General features: G+C 44.0%; 1 protein-coding gene and 1 long non-coding RNA gene across 5 annotated transcripts in view; one reads left to right on the forward strand and one right to left on the reverse strand.

Annotated features, from left to right (window-relative positions):
- The window catches only part of SH3RF2 (SH3 domain containing ring finger 2), a 151,135-nt gene that overhangs the window by 58,264 nt on the left and 70,072 nt on the right, over positions 1-22,799 (reverse strand). For all 4 annotated transcript variants that reach the window (XM_025292503.3, XM_044947520.2, XM_044947521.2 and 1 more), the window contains one exon: positions 12,992-13,306. In XM_025292503.3, the coding sequence (XP_025148288.3) occupies positions 12,992-13,306 (315 nt within the window). The remainder of the gene's footprint in view (positions 1-12,991; positions 13,307-22,799) is intronic.
- The window catches only part of LOC123335052, a 126,808-nt gene continuing 117,285 nt past the window's right edge, over positions 13,277-22,799 (forward strand). Inside the window, exon 1 of the long non-coding RNA XR_006553328.2 lies at positions 13,277-13,353. This is a non-coding gene — a long non-coding RNA (uncharacterized LOC123335052). The remainder of the gene's footprint in view (positions 13,354-22,799) is intronic.

A 22,799-nucleotide genomic window follows, 5' to 3' on the forward strand; every position in this document is an offset into this window, starting at 1 on the left:
TAATTTCCAGGTGTCAATAGCAGAAATAGTTTGTATAGTCCTTCTCTGGTGACTGAGAGATGAGGGCCCAGCAAGGGCCTAATCTTAGGCATAGGGAATATGACTTTGAACATCAAGGGCAGACATTCTCCAATCTCATTCATGTTCTGCCCACTTGAAAGGAATGCAAGAAAATGACTAAAAAATCGTGAATGCTCTCTATGACCTGGTATACACTGCTTCAAATATATTAAGGGTTGGTCTTCCCAAGGCTTGCCCAGGACTTGGCACATAACAGGAAGTCAGCAAATCTTTATTGAATGAATGGCACATGGTGGGCATGTCATGTTTGTGAATAGAATGGGGAAGGCAAGGAGCCTTCCCTAATCAGTGGCAGCTCAGGTCAAGGTCAAGGCCAAGGCAGCGGGCAGAGCAGATAGCTCAGTTAGGCAGCTTGAACTAAGCCCAGTGGAGGGAAGGGTCTGTTCCTGTGACTCTGCCCTCTCTTGTCCTCAGAGCTGCCTTCGACTCAGCCGTGAGAAAGCACATTGCCTTAGCTGATGTGTCTGGAAACACAACCTGGAGTTTGCAATGTTCTCTGCATATGTAAGCAGGTTTTAGTATGCATTAGTTGTGCAATTTGCCACCAGGGCTGGATTGTTTAGGAGTGGGAAGAGAGGGAGAAGGATGGATATGACATCTTCCAAAGCCTGTGCTTTGAAAATACAATAAACAAGTTTTTTCTATGAAAAAAAGATGGCTCATTTCCCCAGAAGTTTCTCTTTCCTTTTCTTTTTTGAGTACATGATTACTCACCGAAAATAAAATTCCTCAAGCATTAACAAAGGGCTGTGATAGGGGCTTTTATTTTGTTTTTCTTTGAGAGCAGTTTGTTAAGAGCAGGCTCCTTGTGCCCTCTCTGGAAACCCTCACCTACAGAGAAGGCTTGATTTTCAGCTATGACTTGAGAAAGCATGAAGGCAGCTAATTTGCTGAAAAAATCCAGATGTACCCCTAGTCCAGTAACAGACTGGATGATACAGAGTCACAGAATCTTGGATTATGGGCCTGTTCATGGATGGCAAAATCATGGCACACCTGCCTCCTTTTCCTACTCCTGGGCCCGTGATAGATATTACTAATCAATCCCATCATTCCATCCCATTGAGCCTGGTTGCTGGCCTCGCTTTGCTCTTAAACTATCCCTGCGAATGATTAAGTCAGTGTATGAGGAGTCCCACTCCTGCCACCTGGGTGGGGAAAGAGTATGGGCTTGGAAGAGAGTCAGACCCAAATCTTCTAATCCAAATCTTGAAATGTACTTGCTGCATAGTATTTAGCTAATTACTTAGCCTGTCTGGGTCACAGTTCCTCCATCTAACATGGAAGTAATTACATCTCTTCACAGTTCTCCCAGAAGCTGGTCTGTATATAAGACCCTGGCACTGGGCCTGACACCTGCTACTCATGACACAAAATTAGCTCCTTCCCCTTCAAGCTGAGCAGAGTGGAAAGTGGACCTGTCCCAACAATCCAGTCAATATGCAGGTTCCCTTGAGCCTCTCCATCCTGGGCACATGAGTCTCCAATTGACATGTCCAGTGATGGCACTGGCAAGTCTATCTCTCCTGCCTTTGGAAAGTTCCAGTTTCCTCCAAAGCCCTTATATTCTTGGCATGTGTTTGGGAAGAAGGGGCTGCTATTCAGAAAGGGCAGTTGCCTTGCACAGACCTCATGTTAGCTGCCATTAAAGGAAAAAAAAATTAATTTAATTTTGTTTTATTTTTTTGGCCCACATCACTGTGGGTCTAGTTCCCCAACCAGGGATTGAACTTGTGCCTCCTGAATTGGAAGCACAGAGTCTTAACCAATGGGCCACCAGCGAAGTCCCTTTAGCTGCCATTTATTCTGCATGTACTGTACGCCTGGCCCTGGTCTATGTCCTGCACATCAGCGGTCCACAGTTGGGGCTGATTTTGACCCCGGGGGACATTTGACAATGTCTGGAGGCATTTTTTTGTTGCCACAACCGGGTGGTGGGTGCTCCTGGCATCTAGTAGGTAGAAGCCAAGGATGCTGCTAAACACCCTGTGATGCACAGGACAGTCCCCACAACAAAATGTTACCTAGCTCCAAATGTCAGCAGTGCCGAGGTTGAGAAATCCTTCTGTATGTGAATATCTCATTCACTTTCCTAACAGGTCTGTGTGAAAGGTGCTCTTACCGAGTTCTTGCAAGTTTGAGCCACATGGACAAGGTCCCTTTGCCATTAAGGACTGTCCATGATCCCACATTTCTCTATACAACCCTCCTTGTCCCTGACTCTACCCCGCTTTTCTCTCTCTTGCCCTTCTATTTTATTTTTCCTCTCTTATTTTTCCTTCTTGCTGAATTCTGTGTGTGTGTGTGCGTGTGTGTGTATGCGTGCTGCAGACCCCGGTGGCCTTAGGGATCAGTTTACCCTTGCTCCCGGATCCCAGAGCTATAGAGTCTGTGTTAAAATGTCTGCAGTGCAGGCTGGGCCACTCCTTTTTTCATCTAGGCAGGGCTGGGGCTCCAGGATTAATTGGGCAGAATGATGATGAAACGTTTAAGCTCTTGTTGGAGAAATGCCGAATCAAAGAAGCAAGCCAGGTTAATTACTGAACTTGCTTTGGTCACCAGAAACAAAAATGGCTTTTCTCCAGGGACCTCAGGGAACTTGGGCAGGCCTGGGATCTGAGACTGCAGGCCTCACAGGGCACCAAGAGCTGCTGTTTTCTGGTGTAACTTCAGGATACAGTTACTGGGGCCAAGGAGAGGGACTCGATTCAACTTCTCCTTTCCCCTGGCCTACTCCCTTTATCCTTCAGGTCTCCGCCTGAAGGTCACAGCCTCAGGGAAGCCTATTAAAAGGCTTCCCTGACCATGCTGAGTCTCTTCATTCCCCATCCTTCAACCTCACAGCACTTTGCACATCTGCAACCATGTAATCAGGTATTTATAGTATTTTGATTAGTATTTGTCTTTCCTGCTGGTCTGGAGTGTCCATGAGCATAGGGACCACATCTGTCTGGTCCACTATATTGCCTGTGCCCGGTGCATGGGGGGACCCAATGCTGCTTCACCGGCTGCTTCACCAGTGGACCATGAGGCACTTGGGCGACCAGATCAGGTAAGGATGTGGCTTAGAGAAAAAGATGAAAGGTACCAACAGAAGATGGTGGAAACAAGACCTTGCCTCAGTCTCCACCCTGGTCTCCTCCTTTGTCCAGTCTTTTTTCCTGGCTTTCCTCCTATGGGTTCCCCTTGGAGTTACAGTTGAGAGGCTGTGCTGAGCAAGTACAATTGCCCCAAGGGCCCCCTGGATACAAGCCCAAAGCCATACTCCTTCCCTACTTCCACAATTGTCATTGCTTCTCAATGAAGCACAAGGACTTGGAAGCTCTGCACTTCCAGGAAGGCTCTGACAGAGCATCCTTCTGAAGCATGCTGCCAGTGAACGGCACGCTTCACACAGGCCAGCCCTGGGGCACGGGCATGGGGACCTGACCCAACATTAATCACACTGTGAACATTTACTGAGCCATTTACCTCTGCCAAACTCTGGCCATTAGCTCATATACACGCATCACCTCATTTTATCCTCACAGCAATCTTAAGAGGTTAAAAAAAAAAAAAGAAAAAAAGAATCACTACACCAGTTCCATTTTACAGATGGAAAAACAGAGGCCCAGAGAGATTAAGTAACTTGCCTGATGTTACGCTGCTCAGTAAGAAGCAGAATGAGAGCTGATTGACCCCCAAAGCCCTTACTTTCATCCTCTCACTATACTACTTCTTCCTAAAGTGCCAAGAAGCTCTTTGTTAATAAGCTCTTAGAGAACTCTACCTGACATTACTGGGCCAGAGAAAGCTTTGCAGTAGCCAGAAAGGAAACAGGACTCTTGTGTAAAAGAGGGAAGACCAGAGGAACCACAACCATGACCATCATTAACTAAATAATAGGAACAGTTCTTTGGGTGCCATTTACCTTTTGAGTGTGCTATTCACTAACAGAGCAACAGAATCCTCAGGTCTGTTTGATTATTCCACCTAGAAGATGAGAAAACTGGGGCCTAGAGAGGCAAAATGCTTGCCCCGGGGCCCTGTGGCTGGATGGGAGGGAGCCCTTGGATCAGATTCTTAGGCCTAACTGGTGACACAGTGGCACGTCAGGTGGTGACAGCGTGAGTGCTGTGCCAGAACTGCTACTGCAGCCTGGACTACATGGCTCAAGGGTGAAGCATTAAATGATGTGGTAAAAGGACTTTTAGTTTGGTCTTAAACTGCAATTAGTTTATTTTATTTCGGGAAAAGACATTGACTCTTATGGAATCACCTCTTCCTGCCAATTTTCTTACATATAAAATGAGACAAGATCACTCTCATGTCGGCCAGGAGTTGTGAAAAATATACCTTAAGGAATTCAGATTGGAAGGGTCACATAGATCTTGGAAGATGTCTGGCTCATTGCCTGGTTTAAACCAGGGCTTCTCCTCAATCACACCAAATGATGCTATGTTCTAAACCAAGGGTCCCCAGCCTCCAGGATCTAATGCCTGATGATCTGAGATGAAGCTGATGTAATAATAATAGAAATAAAGTGCATAATAAAAGTAATGTGCTTGAAGCATCCTGAAACTATCCCAACTGCCTCCCGCCTCCCAGGTCTGTGAAAAACTGTCTTCCATGAAACTTGTCCCTGGTGCCCAAAAGGTTGGGGACTGCTGTTCAAAATGCTCTGCTCGGAGGCAAGCAGGTAAAAGCAATGGCAGCAGCTTAGTGGGTTATGGCTCATCCCTGCAAAGACCCTGGGTGGAAGGACCTACCCATTTTGCAGATGAGGACTTGAGGCTCAGTGGGGTAAGGTACTTAGTTCATTGTCACTTAGTCATTAGGAGGTAAAGCCATGGCATGAAGCTTTGAGAAGGACTCAGAGCCCTTCTATTCATACTAAGAGCCTTTCCTCTATAGGGAAACATAAAAACCACCCCAAATCTAACAGCAGTCTCCATAGGCTCCTTCAGCATTTTCAGCACTTGGTTTCTAACAATCTATGCAATGGGAGAGATTTCTCCTTGGCCCTCATGAGATCCTTCCTGTGCTGATTTATGTTTCTTCCCTCTTGCAGACACACAAACACAAAACCAGTCTCTAAACCCACGTTTGGAAACATAAGTCATTTCCTTATCCCCACAGCAACCCTGAAGCCCTTTCTTCTCCAGGCAGACCAAACCTGGTCTTAGCCCAGCTTTGAGAGCCGATCCTCAGGAGGGTGAACACATGGCTGCAGAGGCCGGGTCGAGGAGGCGGCCTGAGGGCAGTGATAAGGCTGTAAACAAGGAGACTGGCACAGGCAGGCAGGGGAGATTAGCCTAGCTGGCAGCGACCAGTGGAAAAAGGGGTAGCAGTTCATGGGTAGCAAACATGCCAGAAAAGAGAAGGTGCTGAGAAATGAGTCCTGTCTTTGAACCAGGGGAACGCCCGGGAACAAACAAGGAAGACAGAGAAAGACAAACGTGGAGCAGGTGGTAGAGAATAAATATATAGTGGTTAACTTTGGATTCCCCAGTAGACGCTGAGGGCCTATGATATGCAAGTTTGGAGATCACTGTGAGATAATTTATTTAAAAGTCACAGGATAGGCTCTTACACATCATCAGCTCTTAGAAAGTAGTAATCATTCTTAAAGAAGCATTGTAGTTTAAAATTCAGGAGGGCTGATAGGTTTAGAATGTCACCTTTTTGCAACCCCCAGTAAGTGGTCATGAATGGCTCCTCATGAATGGAGGAGGGGAGGGTGTTGACACTGTATAGCCCTAACCAGTAATACGCAGAATTTGGAAAATGGAACAAGACAAATGACTTGGCTCTTTTGCACATGTCCATAGCAAAGGATAAATAAGAGAGAGAGAGAGAGAGGGTGAAAGCAAGAGGACCTGTAGAATAAAAGAAATCTAATAGACACATCAACCCAATGCAAGGTGTTTACATCATTTAGATGCCACTGAAACAAACCATCTTGTAAAAAAACATGTATAAAGCAAATATAGAAATTGGAACATGGGCTGAATAATGCTTTAAAGAAATTATTGTGATAATGGGATTGTGCTTGTGTTAAACTCTTAGGGAAAAATACTGATATTTTAAAAGAGACACTGAGATGTGTACAGATGAAATAATATGATATCTGAGTTTTGCTTTAAAACAATTGATGGGGGAGCAGGCTCATGAGTGGGGATACGGCTGAAATAAGATTGATCCAGGAGTGGATAATTGCTGAGACAGGGTGATACATACAGGAGGGTTCATTGTGTTCTTTTTTTAACTTTTGTATATTTTTGAAATTTCCTGTTACAGAAAAGTTCCAAAAATTTACAGGAGAGTGATTTAAGAGAAATCTAGCAACTAACTACTAAGAAAATTTGACTGCTAACATTTTTGATAGTAATAAAAATGGAAGCCAAACACTTTATATCCATTTTACATCTTTTGATTTTCCCAACAACTTTGTGAGGTAGGGGTTCTTCCTATTTTCTTGATGGAAACTGAATGAAGCTTAGAGCGGCTCCTGACTTGTCTGAAGTCTCACCGCTGGGATGGGGGGAGAGGTGTCTGGGTCTAAGGCTGGAGGGGTTTCCCCTACGTGACACTGCTTCTCTAGGTGGCTCCTAACTGTTCTTTACCCAGGGATCTGGCAAAGCAAAGGGTGGCAGAGGCCCTCTGGTTCTACTCTGGGTCTTTTTTTGTTGTTTGTTTTCAGATGTCTGCCTGGGAAGAACTTCCCTGCCAGGGAAGTTCTGCTAAGGCATTAACTGATAATGTATGAGCACAGTTTAAGGGGCTGTCTTCACCCAAGGGGTGTGCTCTTGACAATTTAATACAGATATCTCAAGCACCTGTTAGGTTCCATAGAAGGTACTTTGGGACAGATAATGAAGACATGATACAGAACAGTTTGAGGGGTCAAGTGTCCATTTAATGGAGCCTCCCCACCTTCCACCCATGACTCTTTGTAGCCCGTTTGGCCAGTTCAAGAGAGCTCCGACAGCATCATTAGTGAGTAGGGATTTGCTGCGTGAAAATTTTAAAGACAAAAGAAATTTATATTGGGAGATATCAAAAGAATGTAAACATAGGGTTAAGCTTATTTCTGTAAATTACCTTAGATGGAGGATTAGCTAAGAATCTTAAACATACATTAGCACTGAGACTGTGTCCAAAGAAAAAAAAAGATCTTGCTGCTGCTGCTGCTAAGTCGCTTCAGTCGTGTCCGACTCAGTGCGACCCCATAGATGGCAGCCCACCAGGCTCCCCCGTCCCTGGGATTCTCCAGGCAGGAACACTGGAGTGGGCTGCCATTTCCTTCTCCAATGCATGAAAGTGAAAGTGAAGTCGCTCAGTCGTGTCCGACTAGTAGCGACCCCATGGACTGCAGCCCACCAGGCTCCTCCGTCCATGGGATTTTCCAGGCAAGAGTACTGGAGTGGGGTGCCATAAAAAAAGATCTTACTACTCAGTAAAAAGCACCTCTCATGGCCATCCTGAGTACTGGAAATTCGGGTAGGGAGACTTCTCCAAAAGGTGGAGACAAAGGGACATAGGAGACCTGGACTTAGAGTTAAAGCTCCCAGAGACTGCTTCATTCAGGGTATTTCAGATATTAGATCAAAAGGAGAGTCAGCTTTATAGACCTCAGAATTCCCTAAGGCGCACGACAGCTCATCTTCCCAGGAGCCAGGGAAAAGATGCTTAGACTTGCCGTTATCAGCCTGGGATGGGATGCAGGAGGCCTGGGTATGGAAATTGCACAGTAAGGAATGATTTCAGTGATGGGCCTTCCCCTCTCTGTCTTACCTCTTTTGTTTTCTGGGTAATCAGAAGAGTGGAAGGGGATTGGTAGTTACTGGTTTGGCAAAAGTTCCCTGAATGAACTTTTTGGCCAACCTGATATTTAAGTAAATCAGAGGCCTCTGTCTTTGTTTTTGATTCTTGAGGCAAAATATGCTATTAGAAAACTTATTGGGGTTTTGGAATGTGACCAGCAACATAAATGAATAAAACTCCAATTCTGCCCCTAAGAAGTTTTCAATCTGGTGAACCTTTAAGATATATATGAGGTACTTCCAGCACAGAGAATACAACTATAGACACTATGATGTGAACATGGGAAAAATGAATTCTGCAGAAGAGGAGTGGCAGAAGTTTCCTTGAAGAAATAGTATGCATACAGGGCTTGGGGTATGGATGTATTTGTGACAGGCAATTGCACCAAAAATAAATTCTAGGAGGAGCAGCATTTATTTATTTCACAGACATTATTCATTGCTCAGAATAACGCAGGCACTATGCTGGGTACAAGGACAAAAAGCCAAGAGGTGGCCCAGTATCTACTGTGCTCATGAATGTTGAGGAGATCACTGCAACTTTTGTGTGTGTGTGTGCTCATGTGTGGATTTCCCAGGTGGCACTAGTGGTAAAGAACCCGCCTGCCAATGCAGGAGACGTGAGACTTGAGTTTGACCCATAGGTTAGGAAGATCCCCTGGAGGACGGCATGGCAACCCACTCCAGTATTCTTGCCTGGAGAATCCCGTGGACAGAGATGCCTGACAGGCTACAGTCCAGAAGGTTGCAAAGAGTTGGACACGACTGAAGTGACTTAGCATGCAGGTCTGCATGGTCGTGTGTGCATGTATAGGGGAGAAGCGGGGAGGCTGGAAGACTATAGTCAGATCAGGAAGCGTCTGGAATGCCCTTAACTATTTAGGAGAGCACAGGTCTGCCCTCAAATCCTGGGTCTTTCCAGCTTTAAGTCTTTGAAAAAGTTTCCAAATTTTTCTGTCCTGTAGTTTGGGCTGTTTGGTAAAATGGGCATATGAACACCTACTCTGAAGAGTTGTGAGAAGAGTCATCATGTCTGTATAGCATCTCTTATAGTTTCTTCTTTCCTTTTTTTCTTGAGAGTTATGTCTTATTTGGTGAACATTTTTAGGGCCAAAGCAGCATCTCAAGTAACCCTGAGAGAACTGCTCCGAGGAGGCAAGGGAAGAAGTTTTATAGTTTCTGATTTTCAGTGGCCACTTAATGGCAGTATTACTGCCTCTGAAGACTGTAGGGAACCACTGGTGGTCTGGGAAGGAGAAGCAGCATATCAGATTTGGGTTTTCAAGAGTATGGAGGCCACAATGGGGAGAATGAAGCTAACAAATGCCCTCTTCTCTGCGTCCGTAACACTTCACATGTGTCTTAGTTCTGCATGTAATTACTCTGGACTTCTGCTTTCTAAACTATATTGCCTCCCATCTTTATAAATTTTTGCCGTATCTACTTCCCACCTGTACCTTGTTAACTTATTGTTCTTTAAAAAAAAAGCTTTAAAATTTTAATAAAGCAAAAATTTTTCATAGACTTCTGTGAACATAAAACTGGCATCTCTTACAGAGGATAACCATCCAACAACATGATATAAACATGCAGTGTTATGAAGTTCAGACATGGGCAACTGGTGGCTGAAGCCCTGAGTCTGATACCTTGCTCTGTCTTCCTGATGCAAGGAGATTAGCACGCTGGTACAGGGTGTTCAAAAGACAGCACCGAACTGAGACTTCCCGATATCACCAAAAGGCTTGGGGAAAACTGGAAAGGGAATACCCATCTCTATGACAGTTCTTGGTGGTAAAATTCCAAGTATCTTCGCGACTGAAGTCAGTGCAGGTGCCAACAGGGTCCTCATCTCATTTCAGGAAGTTCTAAGTCCACTACAGTCATTTATGTTTTATATCCCTGCTAGACTGTGAATTCCTTGGGGACAAAAACTTACTCCTGCTTCCTTCAGTGCCATGAATAAAACATGGGCACAGTTGGTAGTTCATAAAGGAACAGAGTACTATTAAATGAAGACCTTCTTGAGGTGCAGAAGGCTTAGGGCAAATTCTTTACTGAGGGGTGGGCAGGGAAGAGAATACTGGAAGGCCTTGGAGTCTACAGGGAGTCAAATGAAGATATGCAACAAAAGGGAGGCTAAAGACTTTCAAGATAATCAACATTGATGTAATGGTTTTGCCTGATGACATCTTTGCTGATGGCATAGTGGAGTGACAAGAGTCTATGAGCCAGAGTCACATGATTCTAGGGTCAATACGGACTCTTACTGTTCGCTAATTACATGAACTTTGGCCAAACCATTTTTCTTTTGGGGCCTTAATTACTTTGCTATAAAGTGGTAAGAATACCTCTCCTACAAAGGCTCTTACCATATTTTAGAATGTAGGGCAGCACTCAGGAGACTGGCAACAAAGAAAACCCCTCCCTCCTCCTGTCCTTCCTTCCTTCTTTCCCTCCCTCCTTCCTTCCTCCCCTCCCTCCCTCCTTCCTATCCTTTTACTTTCAATAAACGTTTGAGATTATTATTGCTGTTCTTATTGTTTTGGTATAGAATACCTAGGACTTGCTATGGTTACTAGTACACTGTAAGCACTCAACAGATGTCTATTGGCTGGAAGACTTACAATGACCTGTGGTCTTTCTATAGAAAACAATTCCTCCTCCCGTCTTCCTTCTCTATGTATATGTCACTACGATCTGCCCAGATGTTTAAGTCAAATGTCTTGATTCCTTGATTTACTGAGAACCTACTAGGGACTATGTACCATAGATGGTGCTGGGATGTGGAAGGAAGGAGGGGCTTGAGAAGCCAGATCCAGTCACAGCTCTGAAGGATATTAGAGACAAAGGAAATAGGAGACCTTGTCACTGGCTCAACTTGCTTCTCATCTTTAGATATAGCTCTTAAGTGGGACATTTTACAAGGGTGTTTTTGACAATATCTAGGCTGATAATCCAGCGCCATCTGAATCTAGAAAAGGCTATCAGTACTGTGCAGTGGTTCCTTGGGGACAGGATATGCCAAAGTTACACTTTGGAATTCTCACCATTTGTGAAAATTAAGAAGAAATACTGTTGGATTGATCAAAAAGTTCAGTCAGGGTTGGTACAGAATGGTACAGGGTTGGTACAGGTTGGTACAGGGTTGGTACAGGGATGGTACAGAAACCTGAATGAACTTTCTGGCCACCCAATACCTGGGCTTCTCAGGTGGCACTAGGGGTAAAGAATCCACCTGCCACTGCAGGAGATGCAAGAGATGCAGGTTCAATTTCTGGGTGAGGAAGATCCCCTGGAGGAGGGCATGGAAACCCACTCCAGTATTCTTGCCTGGAAAATTCCATGGACAGAGGAGCCTGGCGGGTTACAGTCCATGGAGTTGCAAAGAGTCAGAGACAACTGAGAGCAGTGTTAGTTATTAGTTAATACTTGTCTGGAATCCTGCTAGGACTCTCTACTTTGGTCTAGCCTCTCTGTCTATGAGGTAAATTGACCAGGAAAAAGAATTTAAAAAGCACATGGAAAGTGACTCTTGGCTAAATCCTTTGGAAAGCTAACTTGTAGCTGAGTGAGCTAGCCTAGGTCTACCTAGCCTAACTAGCCTAGGATGTGGGCTGTACTTCCTATACCTATATCTGTATAGAAAGAATCGTTTCAGAAAATTCTGCTGGCCTTTCACTTAAGTGTGTCACTAGGTCCCCATGTTGGAGAGTGTGTGTGTGTGTATAGGGAGTGTTGAACTTTGGGCACAAACTGTGTGTGTACCTGTAAAACAGTGTTTGGAATGTGTGTATAGGAAGTGAAGGAAATTCATGATTTTTAATGAAGGAAGAGTGTATAAGCAGGGGAGAGTGTAACTGTATGTGTGTGCAGTATGTATGTGATGCAAGTGGCGGGCAGAATGACATCCACAGCCAGCCCTCTAGAGATGCAGACAGTGGCATAAAGTCTGAAGTGCTGTTGGAAGTGATTGTTTTCCTTTTAGACCAGCTCACAGGTCTTTGAGGAGCCCTTGACTTTCTCCTCCTCCTTGTCCTGTTAAAAACGGATTAGAGTCCAATTAAGTCATTTAATCCCAAGGTAGAGAATCATGTTTAAAAACAAGATTTACAGCTTAAAAAAAATTGCAAGTTGAGGTTTGTCCTTTCAAGTTGCCACCTGCATGGTTCCAAAGAGTGTTTATAGCAGAATACCCGACATGCAGTTCTTAATTACTTTGCCTCATATCTCCGGTCCTTCATATTTTAAAGCATCCTTCAACCTAAATAGCCTCATGCTATTAGAAGTATGTCAGCGTGGCCGGGTGGTCAGGATTGCCTTTTGGCTTATCTCCCTACAGTAGGCAATTCAGGGGCCAGGCTTAATAATAACAGTGGTAATACTAATAATAATAGTATTAAGAGCTAATGCTTATTGGGTACTCAGTATGTGCCAGGCATGGTACTAAGCACTTTATATATATTATCTTATTAAATGTGTCATAGGAAAACACCACGACTGGCTTCATGAGTGTGTGACATGTGTAGTCACATGGGGCTCTCTGCTCCAAAGGGCCCTTCACTTGGTTTGATGCTCTGCTGCTGCCATCTTGAAATTCTTAATCATTTTTGACCTGCATTTTCACTTTTCATTGAGCCTTGTAAAGTATATAGCTAGTCCTGAAAACACCCAATAACCCATAGTTTCTCTTTTTTTCTTTTCCTTCCCTCCCATGTGATGTCTGACACATTGCCAGAGGATGAAACAGTGAATGTCAGACTGTGATCCCAGAAAACATGCTATTATTGCTCAGGAGGGATCTTCTCTAAGGGGCAGGAACCATGCCATGGCTCTCAGCATGGGAAAGCAACCCCCTGCCTCTAAACCTCAGTCTTTTCATTTGTAAAGCAGGGGTAACAATAATAATAATACCTAGCTCATAGGCTGTTTCAAGGGTGAAATGAGATCATGTAAAGACAGCTCTGACATACAATACATATGACGTTGGTTATCATCAACACATTATAAGGGCTTAGCAGGTACTGAGTATCCAATATTGCCTGTGACATGGTGTGGACCACTTGCCCAACTCCAGGGTGGCCTTCTCCTGGGGGTTTGTTCCCTACCTGTCCCACGGAGCTGGGAGAGGCATCCGCTTTCTCCACATGCTGGGTGATCACAGAGGGGTTGCTGGAGCTGATGAGCACTGGGGTGCTGATCTCCACCATGTGGCGCCCCGAGGGAGAATGCACCATCCTGTTGAGGGTGTTCAAGGCTGTTGTGATGGAGAGCTGGCCGGGCCCCTTCCTCCTGGATCCCGGGCCCCTTCGGAGGGTGGGTGTGTTGGTTGCCTTGCCTCTGGAGACCAGGGACAGGTTTTTCGTGTGGGATGATGGACGGCTTTTGTTCTTCTCTAGGAGGTGTCTTGCGGTGAGGTTTGGCTGAAAAGATGAAAGATCCAATAAGAATTTAGTCATCCTGACCTCATGTGAGTAGCTATATCTTACCCAGGCTGGTCTGAAGCCAGCTCCAATGCCACCACCTCAGGTGTCACTCCTTGGACAGTTTCCGTCTTTTATCCATAAGTCCCAATCCCTCTACTGTATCAATCAATTCTCACAACTCTCTTGCAACGTAGGTACAGCTCTACTGAGGGCTGAAGAATTTAAAACAAGCCATGATACTCTGCTCTGATTTGCCCATCTCTCTCAGCATCATCACAGCTTCTTTACCTGGAAGACCCTTCCCTTTTCTTCTAGCTCCCCCTGAGTGCCCCCTCCCCCAACCCTGACTCAACTGCTTGTCCTTCTCATTGTTCCTGAAGCCCCCATGCTTTCCCACTGTACACTGTAATCATTTACCTTCCTTTCCTTCACTGGACTGTTAGCTACCTGAGGGCAGGGTGTTCTCTGCTGTATCCCAGGGTGGGTGTTCCATAAGTGTTTGTGGAAGAATGGGTGGATAAGTTGCTCAAGTTCACACATTTGATAAGTTTGACCAGAATGTACATCCATTCAGGACCCTGGATCATCTAAGGCTAAGACCATCTTTTACTACTTCTTTTAAATACTTTGATCTCATCTCCATTCTCTCTTGTTCTATACCTCTTAGGGCTGGTACATCAGAAAAACAAACAGACAATCGCCTTACCATGATTTGTGGTGTAAATATCTACCAGCACTTTAACCACTGTCTAGCCAGATCCCTGTAAGCCTAACACCAGCCCTTGCTCGAGTTTCAGCCAGTTCTAGCACTAGCGCCACCGCTGACTCTACTGTATTTTTGAATACTCTGCCTCTCAAGCAGCCCGTGAGTTCATGTGCTTCAGAAATCAGAAATATGCTGACAAAGGGGATGGTGTGAATAAACTTTCCAGGACAGTTAAAAGCATCTTCATCATGATGCTTGTCACCAGTTGCTCTCTAAAACTGCACATCTCATTCTAATTCTGAAATTCAACGATAGAGGGAAAAGGGAATTTGCTCATTTAAGAACTGTTTTTTCATTAAGAACTTTCTAATGAAAATGTTCAGATGATTAAGACGATTAAAAGAGTTGAGATAGAAAGTTTTAAAGAAGATGTAGTTTCTGCCTCCAGAAGCTTATCCTGTTGGGGAAAAAAATCATCAAGTGGGAAAGGGGCATTATTACTTTAATTTAATTTTATTTTTAAACTTTACATAACTGTATTAGATTTGCCAAATATCAAAATGAATCCGCCACAGGTATACATGTGTTCCCCATCCTGAACCCTCCTCCCTCCTCCCTCCCCATTCCATCCCTCTGGGTCGTCCCAGTGCACCAGCCCCAAGCATCCAGTATCGTGCATCGAACCTGGACTGGCAACTCATTTCATACATGATGTTACACATGTTTCAATGCCATTCTCCCAAATCTTCCCACCCTCTCCCTCTCCCACAGAGTCCATAAGACTGTTCTATACATCAGTGTCTCTTTTGCTGTCTCGTACACAGGGTTATTGTTACCATCTTTCTAAATTCCATATATATGCGTTAGTATACTGTATTGGTGTTTTTCTTTCTGGCTTACTTCACTCTGTATAATAGGCTCCAGTTTCATCCACCTCATTAGAACTGATTCAAATGTATTCTTTTTAATGGCTGAATAATACTCCATTGTGTATATGTACCACAGCTTTCTTATCCATTCATCTGCTGATGGACATCTAGGTTGCTTCCATGTCCTGGCTATTATAAACAGTGCTGCGATGAACATTGGGGTACTCGTGTCTCTTTCCCTTCTGGTTTTCTCAGTGTGTATGCCCAGCAGTGGGATTGCTGGATCATAAGGCATGTCTATTTCCAGTTTTTTAAGGAATCTCCACACTGTTCTCCATAGTGGCTGCACTAGTTTGCATTCCCACCAACAGTGTAAGAGGGTTCAGGAAAGGGGCATTATTACTTTAAAGATAAGAGAGTTGAGGCCCAAAAGGGGTGATTTATACATGGTAGGCCAGCACATAAACAACTAAACAAGAAAATATCAGGCAGGGACTTCCCTGGTGGTCCAGTGGCTAAAACCTCCTGTTCCCAATGCAGAGGGCATGGGTTTCATTCCTGGTAATACTATAGGAGCTATTCATAGATCCTATAAGCAGCAAATAAGAGTTTGCCTGCCAAAACTAAAGATCCAGGTGTCACCACTAAGACCCAGCACAACCAAATGAATAAATAAATAAAGTTCAGGCAGTAATAAATGCTCTGCTGTGTCAGAGAGTGACAGGGGGAGGAAGGTACTTCAGATTTGGGGAGTTTGGTGAGGTGTCAAGGAAGACCTGCTGAGAAGGTGACATTCAAGCTAAGACACAGATGCCAAGAAGGAACCAGCTATGTGAAGATGGGGATAAAAACACACCAGGTAGCAGGGTAAGCTAGTGGAAAAATCCCCAAGAGGGGGCAAGCTCAGACTGAGAAAAAGACGTGAAAGAATCAGAAAGGAGAATGGTCTAGAGCAAGCGAGGAGCAGGTGGTAAAGAGGAGACCACGGAGACAGGCAGGAGTTGGATCACACCAGGCTGGGAGGCTTCAGGTTTATTCTAAGTGTTACAGGAAGCCTTTGGCAGGATTGGGGTAGAAGGGTGACATGATCTGATTTATGCCTTTATTTAAAAGCTCATGCTACGGTTTGGTAGTTTCTTACTTAGCATCTGACCCAGCAGTCCCACTCCTAGGTAATTACCCAAGAGAAATGAAAAGTTAGGCTCACTCAAAAACTGGCATGCAAGTGTTTATAGCTGCCTTAGTGTTAGCTGCCAAACAACTGGAAACAACCACGATGTCTTTCAACTGGTGAGTGAGTAACCGACTCTGGCACATCCCTACCGTGGAATATGACTTGAAAATAAAAATGGATGAGCTTCATATATACCCAACAACATGGGTGAACCTCAGAGGCGCTATGCTAAGTGCAGGGAGCCAGATTCTGGAGGCTACATTCTTTTCTATTCCATTTCTATGACCTTCTGGAAAAGGAAAACTGCAGGGGCAGAACACAAATCAGTGGGGTGTCTGGGAGCAGGGGTCAGGGAAGGAGCTGACTTCAAAGGGGCAGTCTGCCTTCTTATTTCTGGGGAGGTGTAGGAACTATTTTACATCTTGATGGTGGTGTGGTTATATTGCTTGCATTTATCACAAAAGCAGAAAGACCTATTAAGAGGCTACTCCATTACTTAGTTAGAAAATGACTGTGGCTTTGACTAGTAGATTGGAGACAAGTGGACAGATTTCAGGACCTTTCAGGAGGTAGATCCACAGGATTGGGAGTTTGACAGAAGCATTGGTCGGGGAGAGGAAGTGGTTATTCATCATGTCCCACTTTCTGATTTGTGTGCCTAGGTCATCAGTAGAGCCATTTGCTGGATCAAGTAACATTTGTTGATGAGGAGCAATCATGATGCTTGGGAGATGATGGTTAAGTTGTCCCTTAAAAGAGCAAATTTTACTGTATGTAAATAAAAATAAATACATCAAAAGCTCATTCTGGCTGCTATTCAGAAGTGTCAGGCCAGAAGGAGAGCGATCAATTGGAAAATTACTGAAGTTACTTAGGGCAGTTCAAGTGGAAGCCTGGACCATGCCTCATGTCCCCCCAGAGCACGCCTCCTGCTACTGTTCCCCTAGGAAAAGGATAATACACCCTCTGAGCTGAATGAATAAAGTTCTTTCTGGTCATTCACAGCCACAATGAAATAAATATATTTTTTTCTGGTTCCATCTAATTTTTCTGTCTGTAAATGAGCAACACTGTGAGTGTTTTCCATCAGCAACACAGACAAAGAGCCCCATGTGACTGTAGGTATTCCCTGTCCTCTGCCAGTGTGATTAATAGCTCAGTCGGGGAAGGACTGCAGAGCTCTTCAATTTGCACTCACTCATTCAAAACAATATCCTTGAGGTTCATTGGGCTGAGTGAGGTTCACATGACCCAGGCAGGCCCCGCAGGAGGAGTCCTGACAAGAACTGGCATAAGCTCGGCATTTGTTTTAGCACCTTTATCCAGGTGCAATTCAATAAGTCAAATGATACATTAACAAGAAAAATCCCGTTGATGCCAAAAATGCCCCACCTTGCTGCTCCCAGAAGGAAGCTCTCCTTCCTTCCAGTTGTTCTGCATGGCCTTGGTGGTTCAAAGCTTATTCAAAGAGTTCTCAGCAAGTGCTGGTCTTAATGAAATGACTGGAGTCAACGTTTAAGTGCTGCTTTAAAAAGCTCAATTTGGATTTCAAGTAATTTTTGAAAACCAGGTTCCCAGATTAGAGCAACCACTTGATTATCTTTCCCCCTCCTAGCAATTAGAAGAACAAATGAAGCGATGGCTAGTTTGATGATGATCGTGAGGGTTCTTGTAATCACTAATTTTAGAGGTGGAGTGGTGGGGAGAATATCCAAATGAATAATCATTAAATGTAGACATTTTGGGAAAGAAGGGTATCAGAAATGGGTAATAAAATCAATGATGCCTTGTTTTCCCATACTGATGAAAAAGTTTCTTGAAATAATACAAGGGACTATGCAAGCTCTAATCTACAAAAATTTAAGCACCTCCTATGCATCCAGCTGGGGATTAGTTGAGGGGCTTCCCTGGTAGCTCAACTGGTAAAGAGTCCACCTACAATGCAGGAGACCCCAGTTCAATTCCTGGGTTGGGAAGTTCCCCTGGAGAAGAGATAGGCTACCACTCCGGTATTCTTGGGCTTCCCTGGTGGCTCAGATGGTAAAGAATCAGCCTGCAATGCGGGAGACCTGGGTTTTATCGCTGGGTTGAGAAAATCCCCTGGAGGAGGGCATGGCAACCCACTCTAGTATTCTTGCCTAGAGAATCCCATGAAGAGAGGAGCCTGGTGGACTACAGTCCATGGGGTTGCAAAGAGTCAGACCCGACTGAGAAACTGAGCTCAGCACAGAGATTAATTGTAGCTGATCTCTGTCCTTGGAGATATAACCATCATCTCCCAAACATCATAACTGCTCCTCTTCACCAAGTGTTGCTTCATCCAGCAGATGGCCCTACCACTGACCTAGGCACACAAAGCCAAAAGTGGGGTGTTATCCTTGACCATTTCCTCTCCCTTGTCCCCTGCTCCTGTGGATCTACCTACTAAAAGGTCCTGGAATCTGTCCACTTGTTTCCAATATACTAGTCAAAGCCACAGTCATTTTCTAACTGAGTGATGGAGTAGCTCAGATGATCTTTCTGCTTTTTTTTTTAATCCCTCCTCCTCAAATCATTTTTCCCACTGCATTCAGAGCAATCTTTAAGAAACCCCAATATGGACTTCCCAGGTGGGTAAAGAATCCACCTGCCAATGCAGGGCACATGGGTTTGATCCCTGGTCTGGGAGGATTCCGCATGCCATGGAGCAACCAAGCCCATGTGCCAGAACTACTGAGCCTGTGCTCTAGAACCCATGAGCCGCAACTCCCAGTCCACGTGAAGCAACAAGTGAAGCCTGTGGGGCTAGATCCTGCGCTCCCCAACAAGAGAAGCCACCACAGTGAGAAGCCCCTCTCTCCACAGCTAGAGAAAGCCCGTGTGCAGCACCGAAGGCCCAGCACAGCCAGGAAGTAAAAATAATAATCAAAAAAGAAACCCAAATCTGATGGAGTCCCTGCCTCATTTTAAATATTTCAGTTGTGTCCACTGATTTCTGGGTCAAGTTCAAACTTCTTATGATATGGCAGGAATACTCAGCAAATATTCCATGTGGTCCCCTATACTTCTCAGCTGGTTTCAGGACAGAAGGGACTATGTGACTCGTTCAGGCCAATGAACTATGAGTAGGAGTGACAAATGTCACAGAGCTGAGGCTTTTGCTGGTATACAACTCCCTCTTTTTTACTCTTCCCCTGCCATGAAACCTAGGAAGTCCATGTGTTCCAGCTGGCATAGCTTTAAGATGGTCCTGCTCATCCTGCAGGGTTCCTCAATGACTGAGCACTGCCTCTCACCATTGTGTGGTGAGCAAGTGATATGGATTGGATATAACTTTTCTTGTGAAGCCACTGAGATACGGGGGCTGTTTATTACCATGGCATAACTTGGTTTATCCTGACTAATGCAGGAAGGTTTACAAGGTCCCCTCTGGTCTGGTTCCCATTTGTTTCCCTGGCTTTATTTTCCTGTCTCTCTCTTACTCTCTAAGCTCCAGCTCTAGTATTTTTTGGTTCTTTGGAGGCTACTACACGTCCTTATCCTGCAGGACATTTGCACATATTACCTCCAGTCCCCAAAACTCTTTTCCCTCCATTCTTATCTAAACAACTCCTAATCATTTGTCAGATCTTGGCTTACAAGGCATCTGCCAACACCCTACTCAAGTAAGTTGCACATCATACCTTCCTCCCCCCAGTAATTGCCTCTCCTTCACATTTTGCATCATTCATCACACTTATAATTACGTATTAATGTCTCACCTTACAGTCCTTGAAATTAGGGACCCATATCTGACTTGTATCACTAGAACTTAGCACAAGACCTGACATGGCAGGCATTCAGTGAAAAATTAGTTGAATGATTGAATATATATTTAGGATGAGGGACGAGGTCATGTTGAAAGGATGGTTCTCTGAGTTTTTTCCCCAGTCAGTTGGAACACTTCCCAAATATTTTTTCATTCATTTGCTTATGAAGCTAAAATTAATTTTTTAAACAAAGTATCTGCTCTGTGTTGGGCTAGCCTGTGAAGTACAATCCACATATTCATCAGGTAGGTGTTCAGAGAAGAAAGAGACAGCTGAATGTTCCAACTAGTTACTGGAATTTTATGGAAAAATAGGTTTCTAGCTGAGTCTCATAAAATGAGTGAAATTGAACAAGTAGAGAACTGGGTGGGTATACCTGGATGGGGCTTCAACAAGAGAAAAAGCACTATCATTTGGTGGTGAGAGTAGGAGGCCCAGCCTCTCTGGGCCCTTCCTCTTCCCCTCCCTTCCATCTTTCCTTCCTTCCATACAGATTGAGTAGGGGGTGGCATAGAGGGAACCTCAACAACCGGGCTGTGTTCTGGGCACTCCATTCACTTCACAACCTGCTCTAGCTCTTCAAATGGAAATACTGGTCCCTTCTCTGCAACTCTGCCTCTGTTTTTTTTCACCCCACCCTCCTAAAGGGCCAAGAGTACACCTTTTAGTTCTTTTATAGCTCGGCACTGCTCACTTTTAAAGCTTTGTGCTTGGTAAGCACTCAACAGATGTAGTTAAACAATGAAGTCTCTCTGTAAAATTTGTGATAACCTGCTTCAAGCTGGGGTGAGGCTGACAGCTAGAGGGTTAGAGGCTATAGATGATATATTATCTGGAGAAACAGGGAGATAACCTAACAGGTGTTCTTTCTTTCTTTTAAAGTAGATTAAAAAAAAATAGAAGTAATATGTGCTAATTTCTGAAGATTTACAAAATACAGGGTGGGAGAAGAAAATGAAAATCATTTAGAATCGCACCATCTGGTGATCACCACTGTTAATATCTTGGTACATATTCTTCCAGTCCTTTATCCATTTATGCACACACACACACACATTTATAAAGCTACTTTCATGCAGTTACTTTGTTTTTTAAAAATTGTGGTGAAAAAAATACATAGCAAATTTACCATAATCATCATCTTTAAGTATACAATTTGTTAACATTAATTATAGTCACAGTCACATTGTTGAGAAACAGAACTCTAGAACTTCATTTTCTAAATCTGAAATTCTACAGGCATTAAAATTTATTTTTGTTAACAATCCTAAGTGATCAGTGTAAAGAAATAGAGGAAAACAATAGAATGGGAAAGACTAGAGATCTCTTCAAGAAAATGAGAGATGCCAAGGGAACATTTCATGCAAAGATGGGCACAATAAAGGAGAGAAATGGTATGGATCTACAGAAGCAGAAGATATTAAGAAGAGGTGGCAAGAATACACAGAAGAACTAAACAAAAAAGATCTTCATGACCCAGATAATCATGATGGTGTGATCACTCACCTAGAGCCAGACATCCTGGAGCGTGGAGTCAAGTGGGCCTTAGGAAGCATCACTACGAACAAAGCTAGTGGAGGTGATGGAATTCCAGCTGAGCTATTTCAAATCCTAAAAGATGATGCTATTAAAGTGCTACACTCAATATGCCAGCAAATTTGGAACTTCAGCAGTGGCCACAGGACTGGAAAAGGTCAGTTTTCATTCCAATCCCAAAGACAGGCAATGCCAAAGAAAGTTCAGTCTACCACACAATTGCACTAATCTCACATGCTAGCAAAGTAATGCTCAAAATTCTCCAAGCCAGGCTTCAACAGTACGTGAACCGAGAACTTCCAGATGTTCAAGCTGGATTTAGAAATGGCAGAGGAACCAGAGATCAAATTGCCAACATCTGCTGGATCATCAGAAAAGCAAGAGAGTTCCAGAAAAGCATCTACTTCTGCTTCACTAACTATGCCAAAGCCTTTGACTGTATGGACCACAACAAACTGTGGAAAATTCTTAAAGAGATGAGAATACCAGACCACTTTACCTGCCTCCTGAGAAGTCTGTACACAGGTCAAGAAGCAACAGTTAGAACTGTACATGGAACAATGGACTGGTTCCAAACTGGGAAAGGAGTACGTCAAGGCTGTATAATGTCACCTTGCTTATTTAACTTATATGCAGAGTACATCATGTGAAATGTTGGTCTGGATAAAGCTGGAATCAAGATTTCTGAGAGAAATATCAATAACCTCAGATATGCAGATGACACCACCCTTATGGCAGAAGGCGAAGAAGAACTAAAGAGCCTCTTAATGAAAGTGAAAGAGGAGAGTGAAAAGTTGGCTTAAAGCTCAACATTCAGAAAATGAAGATCATGGCATCCAGTCCCATCACTTCATGGCAAATAGATGGAGAAACAATGGAAACAGTGACAGACTTTATTTTCTTGGGCTCCAAAATTACTGCAGATGGTGACTGCAACCATGAAATTAAAAGACTCTTGCTCCTTGGAAGAAAAGCTATGACAAACCTAGACAGCATATTAAAAAGCAGAGACATTATTTTGCTGACAAAAGTCCGTCTAATCAAAGCTATGGTTTTTGTAGTAGTCATGTATGGATGTGAGAATTGGACGTAAAGAAATCTGAGCACCGAAGAATTGATGCTTTTGAACTGTGGTGTTGCAGAAGACTCTTGAGAGTCCCTTGGACTGCAAGGAGATCCAATCAGTTCATCCTAAAGGAAATCAGTTCTGAATATTCATTGGAAGGGCTGATGCTGAAGCTGAAGCTCCAATACTTTGGTCACCTGCTGCAAAGAACTGACTCCTTGGAAAAGTCCCTGATGCTGGGAAAGATTGAAGGCAGGAGGAGAAGGGGATGACAGAAGATGAGATGGTTGGATGGCATCACCTAGTCAATGGATATGAGTTTGAGCAAGCTCTGGGAGTTGGTGATGGACA

This window comes from Bubalus bubalis, chromosome 9 (assembly GCF_019923935.1).
Source record: "Bubalus bubalis isolate 160015118507 breed Murrah chromosome 9, NDDB_SH_1, whole genome shotgun sequence".
In the NCBI taxonomy this organism is placed as follows: Eukaryota; Metazoa; Chordata; class Mammalia; order Artiodactyla; family Bovidae; genus Bubalus; species Bubalus bubalis.